The sequence below is a fragment of the Rhyacophila brunnea genome, unplaced genomic scaffold (assembly GCF_057557595.1).
Source record: "Rhyacophila brunnea isolate RB1 unplaced genomic scaffold, BYU_Rbru_1.0 scaffold_19, whole genome shotgun sequence".
Taxonomy (NCBI): Eukaryota; Metazoa; Arthropoda; class Insecta; order Trichoptera; family Rhyacophilidae; genus Rhyacophila; species Rhyacophila brunnea.
In genome coordinates, this window is record NW_028232848.1 from 29,659,367 (window position 1) to 29,677,591 (window position 18,225).

Consider the following 18,225-nt stretch of genomic DNA (forward strand, 5'->3'; position numbering starts at 1 on the left):
TAAAAGTATTTTCTATATGTGTGGATTGTTTGTTTTATATATCATGTTTAATTAATTAACTTCGAAGTTATTTAAAGTTAAATTATTCATACATTTAATAACGTAGAAGTAGCATTTCCGGTAATAAAACCACGAAAATTCATTCCGCTACCGCAGCGAATTGCGATTACCTTTAGCAAAGAAACAAATTATACCTACCTATATTTTTTACTGCTTACATCGGTGTGGTGTTCTTTCCATTACATTAAATTATTATGTATATTTTTGATTGAATGTAAAATTTCTGTTTTCTGGGTGAACTTTTTGCGATATTATTGCATTAATGTACTTATTAATGGACTAGAAAGGAAGACACAATTCATAATATCCTACTATATATAATATTATATTAAAGATTTATCATTTAATTCTATAGTTTATAGTATATTAGTCTTTGAATTGTATAGTTGACTCTCATTCTAATGTACGAAAGGTTTGCAAGTTGTATTCATGCATTTATTTATCATTTTTATGCGTGTATAAATTTGAAAAAAGAATAAAATTCAAATATCGAAATCGAATGATTCAAATTTGCCGCCTTTTCCAAATGACCCTGATATTCGCAGTGCATTTCAGAAAATTGTGGTTAGCGCACAAATAAAGATGGTGGACGTTGAAAAGATTCCTCTCAATATTTTCAATTACAACATGTAAATAAATACCTCCGTATCCAATTACCGCCAAATATTTTTACATCCGAAGCACACGCAATAGTGGAAATTATTTATTAACGGCGAACGAAGTCGAATAGTGTCGTTTTAATCATAATACAAGTGTTGTGTCGGCGACAGGATATCGGTGGGTGTTTCATTTTCGCTATCACTGTGAATGTCGGAATGATTGTCATGTCAGCCAGCGAAATCATTAATTGCGAAGCGAGCGAGGAAGTACGATTTAGTGTTTGGAATTGGTCGTGAGCGAGGAAATTGTAGCCGGGGCTCGTTGACGAATACCGTCGCTATTTAAGCGAGAGGTCATTTAGCCAAATCAACATGTGACCCCAATCTGACGTTTTGGTCTGCATCTTTTACACCGAATTCCTTATTCTAGTCATTTTCCTACGATAATGTAGCCCAAACTCGCATTTACGTAGCTGTATTATCTTCCAGATAATCCACCTGCCAGCGGCCCGTCTACCTGTTACTTGATTTTGAGTATGTGGACGGTCGTGTGTACATCTGTTCTAAACATTCGATAAGTAACATCTTGCCGTATGAAAGCTAAGCATAGTTTTCTATTTCAACGAGAGTCGATTTCTCTATAAGTATTTCATATTGCATTTAATCGAACGTTGTTATATGCAATCATTATGCGTGATAAACAAAAAATATATGGGAAATGAAAGGCGAACGCTTCCTTCTTTATTTTACGACACCGACAAAATTTTAACAGACGAAATTCATTTCAGGAATGTGCATCTGATAACTACAAAAAACATTGTAACCCGTAGTTTGTTGTAATCTAATAATAATTTTGTTGTGGAATTACTAATAATGTGTATCAAGAATAGTTTAATTAAGTGATAGTTATTAAAAAATATGTGATAACATTGTGCATGCAAGGATTGTTTTACATCAAGTGTCAAAAATGATACATTTTATGAAATGTGTCAAAGTTATCAAATGCTCTAGAAAATCTATAAAATAGTGAAGGAGTATGCCGGAGAATGGCACTCGTGGAAAACAACAGATATATTGTGCAGGTAAGACTATTAAAATATCCTAATTTAATAATATTGCATTTGAAAAACTGTCAATTTAATTTGTATACATTCCTACCATCATAAACCGTCTAAAGATTGCTTAGATCAGTGATGCCCAACTTTGTTGTCAGCAGGACTAATTTAAACCATTTTCTAATAACCGCCACAGGGTACAAGTTTCTCATCTAATATTATAACACAGTACTCTCTCAGTAATCCGCCACCCCAAAAACCAGGCAAGTGTCCAATTAGTGAAAGCGGCAGATTATAGTGCATACATACAAAATATGGTAAAAATTAAAACAGGTATTTCTTAAAATAGTTTTTTTGAGAAATTTGTATTAGCAAATTACGGTTTTATTTACAATCAAAATCAAGTTTGTTAACTAAATATTAAACAGTAAATCATTTGACACAACCAGTTGTTCAGTGAGGCAGATATTCTTGAATGGCTTAGGATTCCTGGCTTTCCCTATGACCAAAAGCTTCATTTTTTGTGTCCCGGTTGCATTGGAGCACGGCATAATTATTGTGATGCGGTCCTTAGGCACTTCCCTCTCTGATACATTAATTTCTTCGCGATGAACCTACATTACATGAAGGAGACGTTTCCAAATTGAACCCGTCTCATCTGTGTTGTATAATACTTGTCTGCGGCGGACTGCTGAATTTTACAATCGAATACCGGCGAATTATAGAGCTTGATTTTGTGCTTTCAACTAGTAAAAATAACAGCGGATTATAGTAGTTGTCGGATAATCGAGCGGCGGATCACTGAGAGTGTACTGTATTATCTTCTTAGTCCAAGCATATTATTTTTTTTCATATTCATCAGCGTTAATCTGCTTCTTAAATTCCTTTATATTCCTTAATTTTTCACTGTGATGTAGTTTCGACCAACTAAGTCAATTCCTGCGGCTTTTGGGGGTCTCGGGTATCACTGGATGACACAGGGTATTTTTGTAAAGCAACCACATTAACCTAATAATACATGAAAGTGCAGAAAGTTACTTAATGAGTTTTACCTGTATACTGACAAGGTAATTTTTACGCAGACAAAAATATGGCAGGAAATCACAAACAAATTGTGACAGATGATCTGGCACACTTAAACACAAATGTAACACATTTTTTTTTACTTTTATACTTAGAACGCAGACAGATGCCAAAATGACTTCAACACATTAATATACTTTTAAATCTTTCAAGTTTACATTAAATTGACAAAGAAGTGTTTGTTAAATGCATTAGTTCATTGCCAACAATTTCAAATATGTCAGTGCTTTCATCTGACACCAACGATAACTTGTTGTTTATTTATGTTTTTCCGACAACACTGTTTTCAATGTCGAAATTTCAACAGGATATATGAATATTGGTGAACTGTTTGACAGTGGCTCATGTCATGTTTGCGTACTACAAATTTGGTGGTATGAACACTGGCCTGGCATGTTGTTTGACTGGCCTGCAGAGAGGTCCGGGGTCGTTTGCCGACCATGTAAAAATATTGTATTCATCTGTATCAGGATCCAGGGCGTGGATCTCTGTAAATATAATTTTTTTTATTTCACGAAGATTCACTCCTCCGTCAGGCAGAACGTGCAGTTACAGAATTCAAACGAGAAATAACTGGGCTTCACACATAGTCAGCGGGGGGGGGAACGCGCCTCTGTGAGATGAAAAATCTATACCCAGTCAAGTCTTTCAGTATGCACTCTCATTTGTAGTTAGCTGGAAATGTCCAATAACAATGTATCATGTGTGTTGTTCACTTATCCGAGAGACTCTTCTTCTCTCTTGTATTCTTCTAGCCAGTAGGCTTTGCTTCAGATATTTCTATTGATCACTCCAGTACCCCACTCTTAGCATAAACATCAAAATTCTCCGAGATGAAGTACATTGTATTATATTTTCTATTTGCATACACAATTCAGTTTAATGAGTGAGCTGAGTATAAATTTTATATTACGTACAGCTTCTTTCGTATTTAAGTAGATACTAATAATTATAATTATTTACTTATCATAATAAGCAGATGAAAAATTCTATCACTGAGAATGTTCGTTTGGATTCTTTTAATTTACATTTGATTCTATGCTAGTCGTAAGCAACTACATGTGGAATTTTGTTTATTTGTAACCATCAGTGAGCACTGAAAAAAATTTAAACCGATGATTACAATGTTTTCTTATCAGTTTAACATATTGCGGTGACGGTAAGTTTGCTCTCTTCATATAGAGAATTTAAACACGCAAAAATAATTATATACAAATGCACGAGTTGCCAAATATACCTACTGATTCATGACTAAACCCTATGGACAGAGTATTGGAGGATGTAATAATACCAATCAGAAAGGTCAATAAAACGATTATATTGTTTTGAATTCAAAACTGAATTACTTATTAATTGAACGGTGCCCACATGATAAAAGTACATTATAATCGTTTGGAAAGAAAGTTTTTATTAATTTTACAATATTTGTGCTATTTATGCCAACAGCTGTTTCGAGCTACTAACCCATCCTCAGTTTGTAGTCTGAAACAGCTGTCGACATAAATATAACTCAAATATTGTAGAATTAACAAAATCTTCGTTTCCAAAGCACCACTAAAATATATACATATTATTTAAACACTATTTTGACAAAATTTTCAACACTAAATCTTCTGTGAATCAGAATAAAAATTCTCGATGCGTAATTGAAATTTCATTATTATGTACAGACAACTGGGGCAGAATGTCGACATCTGAAGTCAGGGGTTGTGGGTTTGAATCCTGCGTTTGGCAAATTCACTTAATTTTTCAATGTATGTTTGGATCCATATTATAAACCTTGTCGGTGGAGTGAACAGCTAACATTCATTCGTCATATTTTTTTTATTGAGAAACGTCTTAAGGAACTTATATCTGTTGAGAAACTCTGTCTCTTCTGAAGACAGCCAAGATCCACACCGCATCGTAGCACTGCCGGTGCATAGTGTCAGGGTCCATGTCTGCGAATCTCTTTGTACCGTATATACAGGCGGCCATATATTCAATTGGAAATATTAAAGAGTTCATATCAAATACGATTTTTATGTTGAATCCTATACATTGTGGCCAAACTTTTAACCATTACGGGCGACCTGCTTTTGAAATTATTGATGGCGGCGGTCTACTCACATTAAAAGTAGTACTTAATTTAAAGCCAAAAATAAGTCTAAATTGAAAATAAATATAGATAAGGTCAATACAGATTCAATATCAAGTTATTTTAATAATAGAAATTAATGATGACTTCAGACAAACATGAAAATAGTATGTAAATAAAACAAGATGTTCTTTTATTATAGCAAGCAATATGCTTATTATATGATTTATAAATCGTAAATATTAACTACAGTACAAAAATATCGAGTTCTTACACTTCAATAACACTTCCTGCAGAGCCGATTATACCGAAATGTCACTTCTAAAACCCGGAACGGCCACACACACGTCCGCTATGCGCTACGGTCGCCACATGAGTTACCTACAAGTCAACTCTTGTTTTACCCGTCGGGTTTTAGAAAGAGACTGTCGTCGATAATCGGTTAACTTCGAGATTCTAGTGCATTGTCTCAGTCGCACGGCTTATCTTGCACGCTGTGTCGGACGGGCATCAGAGATGTATACATATCAGACAGGCGGGCGACTAGAAATAGTTACGCGGTTGACGCTTTTGTCACTCCTGCTATACAATAAGTAGATAATGAAAACAGTACTGATTGGTTATGCAAACTTGATTTTAACTCAAAACAGTGTTTCGATAAATTTGCATTGTCGTGATAGTTTGGTGAATGTTAAATACAGTACTCTCCCAGTAATCCGCCACCCTAAAAACCAGACAAGTGTCCAATTAGTGAAAGCGTCGAATTATAGTGCATACTTACATACAAAATATGGTAAAAATTAATACATGTAAGTATTTCGCAAAGATAGTTTTTTTGAAAAATTTGTACTAGCAAATTAGGTAGGGTTTTATTTATAATCAAAATCAATTTACTAAATTATACATATTTATAAACTAAGTTTATTAATTAAATATTAAACAGTAAATCATTTGACACAAACAGTTGCTCAGTGAGGCAGATATGCTTGAATGGCTTAGGATTCCTGGCTTTCCCTATGACCAAAAGCTTGATTTTGTGTGTCCCGGTTGCATTGGAGCACGGCATAATTGTGATGCGGTCCTTGGGCACTTTCCTCCCTGGTACATTACTCTCTTCGGGATGAACGTACGTTTTACGATGGAGAAATTTCCAAAATAAACCCGTCTCATCTGCGTTGTATACTTGTACGCGGTGGACTACTGAATTTGACAATTAAATACCGGTGAATTATAGAGCTTGATTTTGTGCTTTCAAGTAGTGTTCAGTTGTAGTTATCGGATAATCGAGCTGCGGATTACTGAGAGTGTACTGTACAATAATTCAATTGGCTACTATCGGTGCACTTGCATGCCTTCAGTTCAATTTAACCCTCGAAAAGGTCATCCATGATAAAAAGATAGAAGCTGATGGTGCAATATTTCATAAATCCATACAATTATTAGAAAATGTCAAGGATTTTGATATTATTGTCCGTTCCCCAGAAGCAGAGACATTTGTTCCTAAAAACATCTCATGTAAACGTGGGATTTGGAATAAACAAAAGTAAAACGTTATACTTGCCAGTTCTGCACAGTACATCGATATACTTAATATAATAATAGCAACATTATCGTGGTGATGCTTTTGAAACTGGGGATTTATTCGTTTATCTTGGACCCTTGTCACAAACACTAAGCGATACAAGCGATGAAATAAATCGCCGAATCAACCTCGTCAACGAGTGCTATTTTCGTCTTCAACGGCTTCTGAAAAACATAGTCCTCTCAAAGATAATCAAAACAAAAAACCAAGAAAACAAGAGACTGTCGTCGATAATCGGCTGACTTCGAGATTGTAGCGCATTGTCTCTGTCGCACGGCTTGTCTGGCACGCTGTGTGGGACGGGCATCCGAGATGTGTACATATCGGACAGGCGGGCGACTAGGAATAGTCATGCGGGCGGTCGACGCTTTGGCAACTCCTGATCTATATCTTCCATTAAAAACATACAGTATTTTTTTTAATTTAGAGGTTGACAACTTTAACTTGAAGTGCGGCGATTTGGGACAATTAATAACTCACAATGCAATAAGGTACAAAGCTAGGTTGATTTGTTCAATTTTATTTTGATTATATTTATTGTGATTGAAGGTTGATCGCCTAATAAACATGGACACATGGTTCTAATTTGAAAATACAATACATATTATGATAGAAAAAAAGTGTTGTTAAAACCAACCATTTATTTTTGAACCACAAAAACATAATATTGAATCATTGTATATAGATTAATTATTATTGATTAAAATTTTTGATTACTATTGATTATCGATACTTGGAAAAAGATGCTTCATGTCAATCAGTTATTAGAATGGTAAAATTTGTAGAACAACAAGTATTTGGTTTGGTTTCCTAAAAGTATCTTCCAGATATCCATTGGAAGCTATAAATATTGATTTGTCAACATTTCCATGTATCATTTGAGTATGAGTCACTAATTCCCTGAAGAAGATAAAAATAACATGGCCATAGATTAGCATCTGAAATCAAATTATAAATAAGGAATCATTTAACATGCTTATGAGTAATCTAGTGCAGTGTTCTTCAACCTTTTAATACCCGCGGCCCGGTGAACATATGAGAAATATTTCTCAGACCAGTATTAGCCAGACATAATAAATAACCTTAGTAGATAGAATTTTATTTATTAAATCTTATGTTTTAAAATTACAACTTTTGGTTAGTGCCACATCTGCTACTGCTTCTTTGTAAGCAAATTTAATATACGTTGTTGCAGCATTGTTTCTGACAGACGAAGCGCTGCATTAACATCCATTCGATTTCTCTGTTTGGTTTTTATTACTGACATAGATGAAAAAGTCTTTTCACATAAATATGAAGTCGAAAAAATTGCCAATAATCTGATCTTTATAACACAGAGATATCCAAAATTGAGACAATGATTGCATTAAATTTTATGTCTGGACCCCAGAGTGACATCAGAAGATAACTCGATGAGCTTTTCTTTCTCACGAGGATCAAGTGCGCATGATTTAATATCTTCCAAAAAGGGATTATTAATCCAGAGGTTAGAGGTCTTCCTTTACGTAGATCTTAATTTTCAGAGAAATATTTATTACAGTTTTCAGCTAACGCTTTTAAATGTTGGCTTATGATGTTGAATATGACTTTCTGGTTAACATCAGCAACATTCAAAAATTCTCCCAGCATTTCATCCAGTGCGAGTTCTTCGAATCGTGTAGCGATACAGTCGGTTGATAGCATGGTGAAAGCTTTCGCGGATTGGTAATAAATTCTTGCGGACCACCGGTTGAAGAACACTGATCTAGTGTACCTAATTGAATGCTGTTCCTAAAATTCTACTGCAGTACTAGTTTTCAGGACTCACTAAGTATTCTATTCTGATTAGATCTCTTTTATGTCCAACCAATTAGGTCTATGCGCTGATTCCAAAAACACATCTACACATAAATTTGCCGTATGTAGGATTAACATGCACACCCACAACTTCAAAAGTGGACATTCTGCCAATTGTTCTCTATGGCCACCGTGTCTTATAAAAGTTATCTAGTTAAGTGTATGACAAAATGATCCTATATGCATAGAAAATTACCTAAACACTAATTAGCCATTTTTCAGGTAGTGAGTTTATTGGAGAACTAATTTACATAGGCAGGTTCCATACAACAACATAATACGCGCGCGACAGATAATATAAAAATCTGAGAGCTGTTTTATTTTATCCAGAAATTCAATAAATGGTTTTTAATGTAATTTTCCTGTTTCCGACTAATGGGAAATTATTATTTGTATATACACATATGACTAGCAGTATTAAAAAAGCCGTCAAAAATCTCATGCCATTGCCATGACAATAAAATAACATACGCTTGAGTAGACACTGTAGGTATTCTGTATCCTTTATGCGTCTATTCGATTAACCACTAATAAAGCAACCATTAAACCCTGTTTACATGTGCATGGATTTACTGCTGACAGTACGTATTATCGCCATTACAAGAAAATGCACGTGTAAACATGTATGGTCATGCAAGATGCAAAATTGCATGCATGAATCAAAAAAGGTCGGAAGCTTCTGAATTTTCATGCGACAGTTGGGATTTTTTCGATCTGGGCCTGCGCAATAGAATGATTGTAGCGAACCTGCCGGCAAATTAAACGAACTACACCACGGAGAGACTCATTTTGATGTTAACCGATTTTTACGACCTGTCAAATAGTAACATAAAATGACAACATCGCGTCTCGCGTACTCTTGAAGAATGAGATTGGAGAGACAGTCAGCACTTTTACGTGTAAACAGTTATTGTCATGATAGTATAAAATACACTATTGCTGCCAGTAAATCCATGCATGTGTCCAGTCGTAATTCTTGATTTATTTTTATTCAATTTTCTTACTTTGACGCAAGTAAGTACCTCATAAAAAATATTTTAATAATCATGAGGTATTGGAATTTATAAATGGCAACAATTTTGATTTTGAAACACAGTTACCTCGCGAATCATAATTTTCACACCTGTCATTCTGTTTTCATAATATATGCATGGTTTTCGATGTTATTTCAATCCAACGTAATGTCGAAATTCTATACATTTCAGCCTAGGAAGCAAAGGCATGACCATCCAAAGAGACCCATCAAATATCTGTAGAGAAATTTTGTAAACAACTTTTCCGTTGAATAAATTCAAATCAGGTGTAGAAACATCTTCAACGGGAATAATTAAACAAATTTTTTTTCATTGCTCCTATTTATTTTTCGAATATTTATTCGGACTATCTCGGATTTAGATTTGCAAGTAAACAAATTGACGCCTGGATGAAAACCAAACCTGCGTGGTTTCTGCAAAGCTCATTTCTTTCGTTTTTAATGGCTTCCAGTGGGTGGCCAGCTCTCATAACTCATCATTCCCAGTTTGCTCTCACGTTACTCCTATAATAACTTGAAATTAAATTATGTATATTTTTGCTAATTTTTTAAAATTCTGTTTTCACTGCATCTGCTCTCGGTTGGAATATATCGCACCGTGAGTGTAAAACCAACGTATCTGCAAAAGACATATTTTGGATATATTAGGCTTTGAAGTCTTCGATTTGTTGGGAGAAATAGAGTTTCTAAAAAAAAAAACGTAATATTTGGTTTATATCTACATTATATTCCATGTTCTTTCAGTTACTTCACTTTTACATTATCAGGTTTACGACTTTTGCAGTTGTTTTGCATTTAATCTCGAAATTGAAAAATTTGCAGATGCGTTGGTTTTACACTCACGGTGCGATATTATAGCCAGCATGATTTGGATATGTTTATACCAGACTTCGTTATTAGCTATAATGCCGAGCCAGCCTGTTCTAAGTTCTTAATATTTTACATGAAGTGAATATTAAAAATTATAATTTCAAGATATTCAAAACATCAAAATCCCAAAAAAGAAGTATATCGTCACCGTTTTAGCAAAACCATCTATGTGCACTTTCTCAAATTGTGCAGGAGAAGGATAAAACTGAATAAAAAAATAATGTTACATTTAAACATTAAAATTATGAAGAATGCTTTATTATAATCAGAAAATGGTCTAAGATTATTATTTTGTTTACAAAAATCTTTTATTTTTAATACAAAAATAATAAAAATACAGTTTGTGATGTCACATAAGTTGTTTTGACCGTTTTGTAAATACACATAGTTTAATTTATTCATCAAAATGTGAATAATAATAAATTCATGAAAAACTGTTACATAAATAATAGTTGAAATATACATAGTGCATTAGTGATAAATTGCAATATCATTTTATTAATTATTAATGCAATAGTGAGATGATATTATATTTATAAGTTCGTTTACTTTCTATTAGCAGGTTTAAATGTTAGGTTATCGTAGAAATAGTGGTGATCTTTCTCTATTACACTTTTTAATTCCTGAAGATGTATGTATTTCGACTGTGATATTGGCAAGGATTCATTATATATATTATAAAGGCAGTCAAACGGTTGCACTGATAAAGTTGAGTTTGTAAAAGATTGTTCCATCTGGTAGATACTGTAACATTTTAATATCATATACAACAGGATCTCCGATTCGTTTTCCTGGTCTGATTGAACTTAATCCAGATTTAATCTTATCCATAATTCTTAAAAATTAAAAATCAATGACATTAATTTTATAAGGTTGTTTTGGTCTTGCTAGCCGCATACGTGCTATATAATCAGATGGTGAATATATTGGAGGCTTAAAATACTTTTTTTAGGTAGCATGTGCACTATCGGCCTCTATCATGGTGTGGCCTTTTTCCAGAAAAAGCTGTTGAATCTCGATGTTTTTTCTCTCTAAAGATATAACTTAGAGCAGTAGCGAATAATTTATTTCGGTTTTGATATCCACACCCATCCGATATTAGAATTATTTCATTGTATTGTCCTGCTTTCGATGAGATGAGACAAATTCATTAGAAGATACATTATGAAGAATGTATATGGTGAAATTGTGTAGTTGCAGCTTTTGTTTATAATACATTTGTGCCTGTGTTTTGGACATAGCAGCACACTTTGGAGATCCATTGTGATTACTAACCGACAACCGTCCAGTAATACTTCTGGTACTCTCCTTCATTTCATTTTTGGTCTTCTAGCATCTTTTTTTTTTTTTAATAATGTGGCTATTGTATTCCATTTCTGAAACATTCTTCATTTTATAACTACAGCAGATGGCAGTGATGGCACACTGATCTTTACGTGGTTGGTGGATACTGATTTTTTGGTGGTAAATATACTGGAGTATATTCTGCTGCTTTATGACCATTTTCCAGAGACCATTTTTTATATTCATCATGCATTTGTATTTTGGATCGGAAACACAATTCCACACACACCCTGGAGGTATTTTCTCTGCAATAATGGCTGGGAACTTTGGAATTAGATCCAACCATAATGTAACATTTTTCCACAAATCTCTCCGTTTTGATTTTTGGTTGCACTACCAATTATTTATCTTCAGTCAGATTCTTATTACTTGTCATTGTTGCTTTCAATTGGCCACTGTCATCGAGACGTTTGTAGTTGTTTATCCAACTTTTAAATTAATTCTCGCCTATACCCTATTGACCATGTAGGCATCTTCCAGAAATTATTGAATATTTCCTGTCTCTCTTTTTGAGAAAGCATCTTTCAAGCCGTCGTGCAAGACCATAATGCATAGCATATAACATATAAACAAACAATGTGTAGCCAAACTGTAAAAAAACATTACACTCTCGATATCAAAATACCATCTATATGTTACTATAATATACACATAGTTGTTTTTGTGAACCGTGGTTTTTGAACCTTACACATAGCTGTTTTTTATTTTTTGAAATAACTTCGGAGCGAGTTTACCCAACACATAGATCATTTTACTGGCCTATAGAGAAAAAAATAAGGAATGACTTGGTATTTAAAAGTCATTTTTGATAAAAGTGACACATAGATGGTTTTGCTAAAACGGTGACGATATCAACAATATTTTTTATACAGAAAACTGCGTAAGTAGGAATAAAATGAATACATTCAAAATTCATAAAAAATGTACACTGAATGAGCCAAGTAGACCATATTTAAAAAATCAACATCCACATTAAGTCACCTCACGTAAGTGTCACCAATATCTGAAACGATTTCGTTGAACAACTATTGCCCTCCCAATTAGCATAACCAATGGTAGGCATGTACTGCACCCTGGGAGAACAAATAACGGATCTAAGATAGTTATCAGGGACACACAGGTCAATACTTTTCTGAATCATCTTCACCATAAGGTTGCACTTCGACTGATGCGGTGCAGTGATGAGTTATATGCGCAATACCATGAACATTTAAATTAAGTAGGTTAGTAATCGTATCTGCAAAATAAGTGCACATTTTGAGAACCACTGCACTGTAGTAAACAATATTGTACAATGAAAGCCTTACTGGTTGTGTTACTCAAGGGTATACATCAATGTTTGACAGCCTTTGAATGTTCTTGCATGTAGCCATTGAATATTGATTGGGTATAGTAATAATAATATTATTCTTGATTTGCAGGTATTTGTTGGTGCTCTGTCGGAGCAGTATGAAGCGCTGTCGGTGGAGGCTTCCAAGCAGACCAGCTCGGAGGAGATTGTGTCGTGCATCGCCGACAAACTCAACATCACGGATGCGGCAGGCGGCACTTACGAACTTGCCGAGGTGATCAATTCTTTTCTATTGTCACATCGATAATATCACTCGACCGCAATCCCAAGCTGTATTATTGAAACGTTGAGACACATCTCTTGGCGACGAGTAGCTATTGAGCTATCCTGGCTGAGCATGGGAATAATTTGCTATGCAAATAATTTGAAAATAATTAACCCTTGAAATTCTAAGGTCATCTTCGATTTTTGATCCAATTTTTTTTTTTGTTTTTGACACGTTAACTCGGTTAGTAAAATTATTTTCAGAGAAAAAAAAGGGTGACATGGCAAGATAAGGGTGGAAAATTCAAAATTACGTCATAAATTATATTATCTGTCCAGTAAACATGGTAAAATTTTATCAAAACCAAAACATTCACATTGCAATGCGAATGTGTGAGAGATAACTTCCGTTATCAATCATTATACATAAATATGCAGCCAAATACACCGAAATATCTATTCCTATTTCAAATATTTAGATACAAAATCATATAATGAATGATAATGTCATATGTACATTCCCAAAACATTACATCAAAATGACTGTCAAAGATGACGGATATGAACAAAAGGTAATGCAGTCAAACCCTGTATTGCGAGCATAAGTCGTTCCAGTTACGTGTTTGTAATCCAAAGCACTCATATCAAAGCGAATATCTCCATGAGATATAATGGAGATTGTGGAGGACGACTTTCACTGTCACTAATGGAATCTCTGCTATCTGGTTGGCTCACTGGAATCTTTTTCTTTTTGTGCGATTTTAACAGGGAACCTATCAAGTGACACTTGCTTTTGCCTCCTTTTGAGGATTTCTCAAGACAAGAGAGACAAGAACTATCGGCTCTGTTGTGATCAGCGTTGCCAATTTAGCATTTTTCTTGCCAGATCTAGAATTTTTCGATAGGCATCTAGCTTGCAAAAAACGCATCTGGCTTGTGGCGTTTTTACTAGCGTTTTTTGATGTCTCCAACAGCTTTAAATGTGTTGAAAAAAGCTAGATATTTAGTTTTTGTTTTAGTTAGATTTTCATGCGCATCTAATTTCTGACTACAGATACTTACTGCAGGTAGGTTGGTACCTATTTTAGTGAGAAATAATTCATGCAGTATATAATGTTTTTGTCAACAACAGTTGGCAATACTGGTTGTGACCACGTGATGCTCGGCAGACAATGCCCATAAGTACTACTCGCATTGCAAGACTTCGCTCGTTTATCAAGTTAAAATTTATTATAAAAAAATATCTCATCTTAAAAAACACTCGAAGACCAAGTTACTGGCAATATACACCCGTTGATATCAATTCAACCATACTGAATGCATTGCGAACAAGGTTATAAGACTCATTCCAGTTATAGTTCAAACTCATTGTTAAAAACTGACTAAAAACTAAAGGAATTATCAGTTTGCAGATTATTGTTTGAATGCTTTAAAACTGTCATCGGTCGTTATCTTGGTTATACTCAATAGTTTGATTACATCTCTCCCCACATTAACCGAGATTGGTTTTTCCACTCAGGCATCAAAACTCCGACTAACGGGGCCCGGTAATAGTGATAGGCCTTTTTAGTCACCGACTGCTATAGAGGATAATCTAGTTCTAGTATAACAATTCTATTAACTGTCGGGCGGCAAATTTGTCCGCAATGAATTTATGATTCTGGTTTATGTGTGTTTTATAAATAATACATTGTCATCTGAAGACTTTTAGAATGGCAATAGAAGCAGTAAATGGATATGACCGTGACAATGAATCTTCCCAAAATAAAAGGAGACGGTTATTGTTAAAAATATGTTTAAATTGAAATAAAGGCGACAAGGCGGAAGATGTACAGTATGTATTAATTGAGTCAGCATTTACTTGTTAGAATTCCATTTCACAAATGTACAGTATGCAAACAGTATGTTCTTGCCGTACACGAGCGTGGGTAATTTGTATATTGTTTTGGTCGCTATCGCCGACAGTGTTTATATAACTGCGTGTCATATCAACTTGTCTCGTTGGACTCGAGCTCTTCCTTGTTACCCGCACAAACTATCAAATTTTATTTACAATGCGGTACATTTATAGATATGATTTTTCAGTTGTAGTCTAAACCAATATACATAATGTCTGCAAAAAATTATACAATTGTTCGTAAACTTTTGTTCACACACAAATGTATGTACGCAAACGTTTGTACATCGCTATCGAATTGAATGTGGCTTGTAGTCACATTGTATAAATTTCCACGCTTTAATCAAAACAAGATTCCACTAAAAATTCCAAAACATATGGGCACTTTCGATTGTTTATCGGTGCATTTGAACATGTTTTTCATCGGCGGTCAAATATTACAGAATTTTTCCAATGTGTATAAAAACATTTGAAATGTTTATTTGTTTATGGGCAGATGTTTTTGTCTGTCTTTATGATATTTTTATAATTATATATAACAATGACTTTATTAATAAAGGAAAGCAATTTTGTTTTAACACAATAAATTGTTATAATTTTTTAACATACAAGTTTTTACCAGTTGGTTTCCATTTATCTTGTCATCCTTTCACTGTTTTTTCCTTGTTTTTATTTAATAAAAACAATATCCAGTGTCCATTAATGAACTGTATAATTAATAAACTGAAGCAATTTTATTCAATTGTTTTGTTTGCTTCATGTTTAATTCATAAGCATAAATATGTAATTCTAATGATTTATAAATTATACTCCTCAATACTAGATCTCTCGGGTAAGTAAGTAAGCGAGCGGTGACTCACAATATATGATATGCCGTAGTTTGGATTGGTACAGAATTTTATGTTCAATGTCATTCGGCAGTTCCATGTATTTAGGTGGTCTTAGGTAAACTGTTATACCAGTGTAACCAGATTGTATTTTATTATGAAATTACAAATCTTTGCTATTAAAGCTATCATCGGGTGCCAAATATTCAGCTAATTGTTTATTTATTTATTTATTCACAGATACTGTTATGACATAGCAGTGTTTGCCTAATTCAACACAACAACGCAACACCGCATACTTCTAATGTAAACGGATAATAAGCATTAATATCTACCCATAACACATTAGCTGTTCTGGAAAATGTCCGGCGACATGTAATTTTTAATTATATACAACATTTCATTAAAGCAAACCTCTATTAGAAAGAATGATATCTAGTATTTTTTATGAGGAAATATTAAAAATATTATAAATCCCCATGTTGATTTTCAATGTGTGTTTGGAACCAGAGTATGGACTTGATAGGTTGAACAAGTGGCCAACAACTATTTCTCGTAAAATAAAATCATAATTTGTTAATACAACTTTTATTCTGTTGAGGGCCATAATATTTATGATCTTCTTTGGATCGATCGAACATGGTAAAAAAATATTTGGATATTTCAATTTTTGATTTGAAAAACTCACCAACATGTACTGTCGGCGATAACAGGAAGTCGCTGTAGTCGCATATGGAAGACTTCTCAGTGATGTACCTGTGATGGCGGCAACGCGTGCTAGAGACGTGTTTAAATAATATATCGGCTCTCCTTTTAGATGTGACTCTTTTTTTCTTCGCAATAAACCAAAAGTTTACTAATAATTATTCTAACATCACTCCTGATTGTTTTAGACATATTTTTATTATAAAAAGCTTCAAATTACGTAAATTGCTAGATCCGTAGGTACACCACGGGAGTGTAAAATGAAATTATGAATTTGGGGGCGTTCCTCATTTGAAAACGGAAGTTGCATTTAGCTGCACTGGAGTGGATTGTTAGTTCACAGTTAACACGTGGACAAGAAGCTCTTGTTCGACAAGTCATATCCGGATCAATTGAAAATGCAGCAGGTACTTTTAGTATGCCATTAGCACTCATTGGCATTGGCACAGTCATACGCACGATTCGTCCTTTATGAAAAATTTTAATTGTCACTATTTGTTCGACATTGTCAATTCTTGGATTTTTCTTAAATTCCCTGGCAAACTATTTTGTAGTATTTCTGTGTAGAAACACTTTGTTAATTACTGCATCTATGTATATTGTAAGCCTGACTGACAGGTTACATTCGTAATAGTCAGAAACGGTTGGGAAAACTTGCAATAGACAAAAAAAGCAGACATGAGTAGGCAATGTGATAGAGGTCGCAAAGAAGATGATATGGCAGTGGGCTAGATGTGTCGTTCGGTGATTGGACAAATGCCATCATACAGTGGTACCCAATGGGCACTAACCGGCCACAGGGACGCTCCAAAACCCGTTGAATAGACAAACTCATAAAGTTTGGTGGATGTACGTGGCAGCGAAGAACTAGGGACCAAGAAGAGTGGACGGAGCCAGGGGAAACCTTGATCCAGCAGTGATGAATCGACCCTGGCTAATGATAGTGAGAAAAAGAAACCACTAAATTACTTATGGCAAGAATATAGAAAATCAGTTAATAAAAATAATTATAAACTTTCATCTATTTAGTTATTTAGTACATGCTCAACAATTTAATATTTAAAAAAAAAACATATTTAAGTACCTTAAAAGTAGGTACATTAAAGACTGCAGAGTTAGGAGTGACAGTGGTAAACATAAAAATTAATAATTGCCACTATAGAAGGATTGTGAATGAACGTAAGAAGAAGTCGAAATCACGTAGGTATGAGGAGAGAAAAAATGCCCCAGCCAGAATATGATCTTGAGGTTTTGTGATTATTAGGGCCAAAGCACACTACCTTTTCCCTTCGACTGATGAACATTCCACAGATGGCAGTTATTTACCCATTTTAAATTAAATTACACTCAAGTGGACAATAATTGACATACTATTATTTTTAGTTTAGATTTATACCAAATAGTATTTACTTGGTATGATTTTTTTATTTTTAAATATGTTTAGGGAAGCCTTGTTCAGGCAGAGCAGTGTAAATAGCTGAGTCGATAAAAAGCAATAATTATCATTCTGAGTACAGCTGATTTTTTGTTGGGATTGTTCTTTATTCAATAGCTGTGACTCCTTTCTATTCGAGACTAATTAACAGAATAACTTTTAATTGGTCAGTTAATAAATGAGAATAATTTTGAAGTGTCTGTAGTGCCAAGTGGAGAAATTCCATACTTCTGTTCTGCTCTTTTGACTGACCATTTAATATAATTA

At 34.1% G+C, this 18,225-nt stretch overlaps 1 protein-coding gene across 4 annotated transcripts in view; it reads left to right on the plus strand.

Annotated features, from left to right (window-relative positions):
* The first annotated feature begins 621 nt into the window (after nt 1-621).
* The window catches only part of LOC147072891 (unconventional myosin-IXb-like), a 49,888-nt gene continuing 32,284 nt past the window's right edge, over nt 622-18,225 (plus strand). For 2 of the 4 annotated variants that reach the window (XM_085946010.1, XM_085946012.1), the window contains exons 1-3: nt 622-837; nt 1,448-1,741; nt 12,961-13,104. In XM_085946010.1, coding sequence (XP_085802136.1) covers nt 1,706-1,741; nt 12,961-13,104 — 180 coding nt within the window. In that variant the 5' untranslated portion in view covers nt 622-837; nt 1,448-1,705. The remainder of the gene's footprint in view (nt 838-1,447; nt 1,742-12,960; nt 13,105-18,225) is intronic. The other 2 variants (XM_085946011.1, XM_085946013.1) reach the window with 1 other exon arrangement.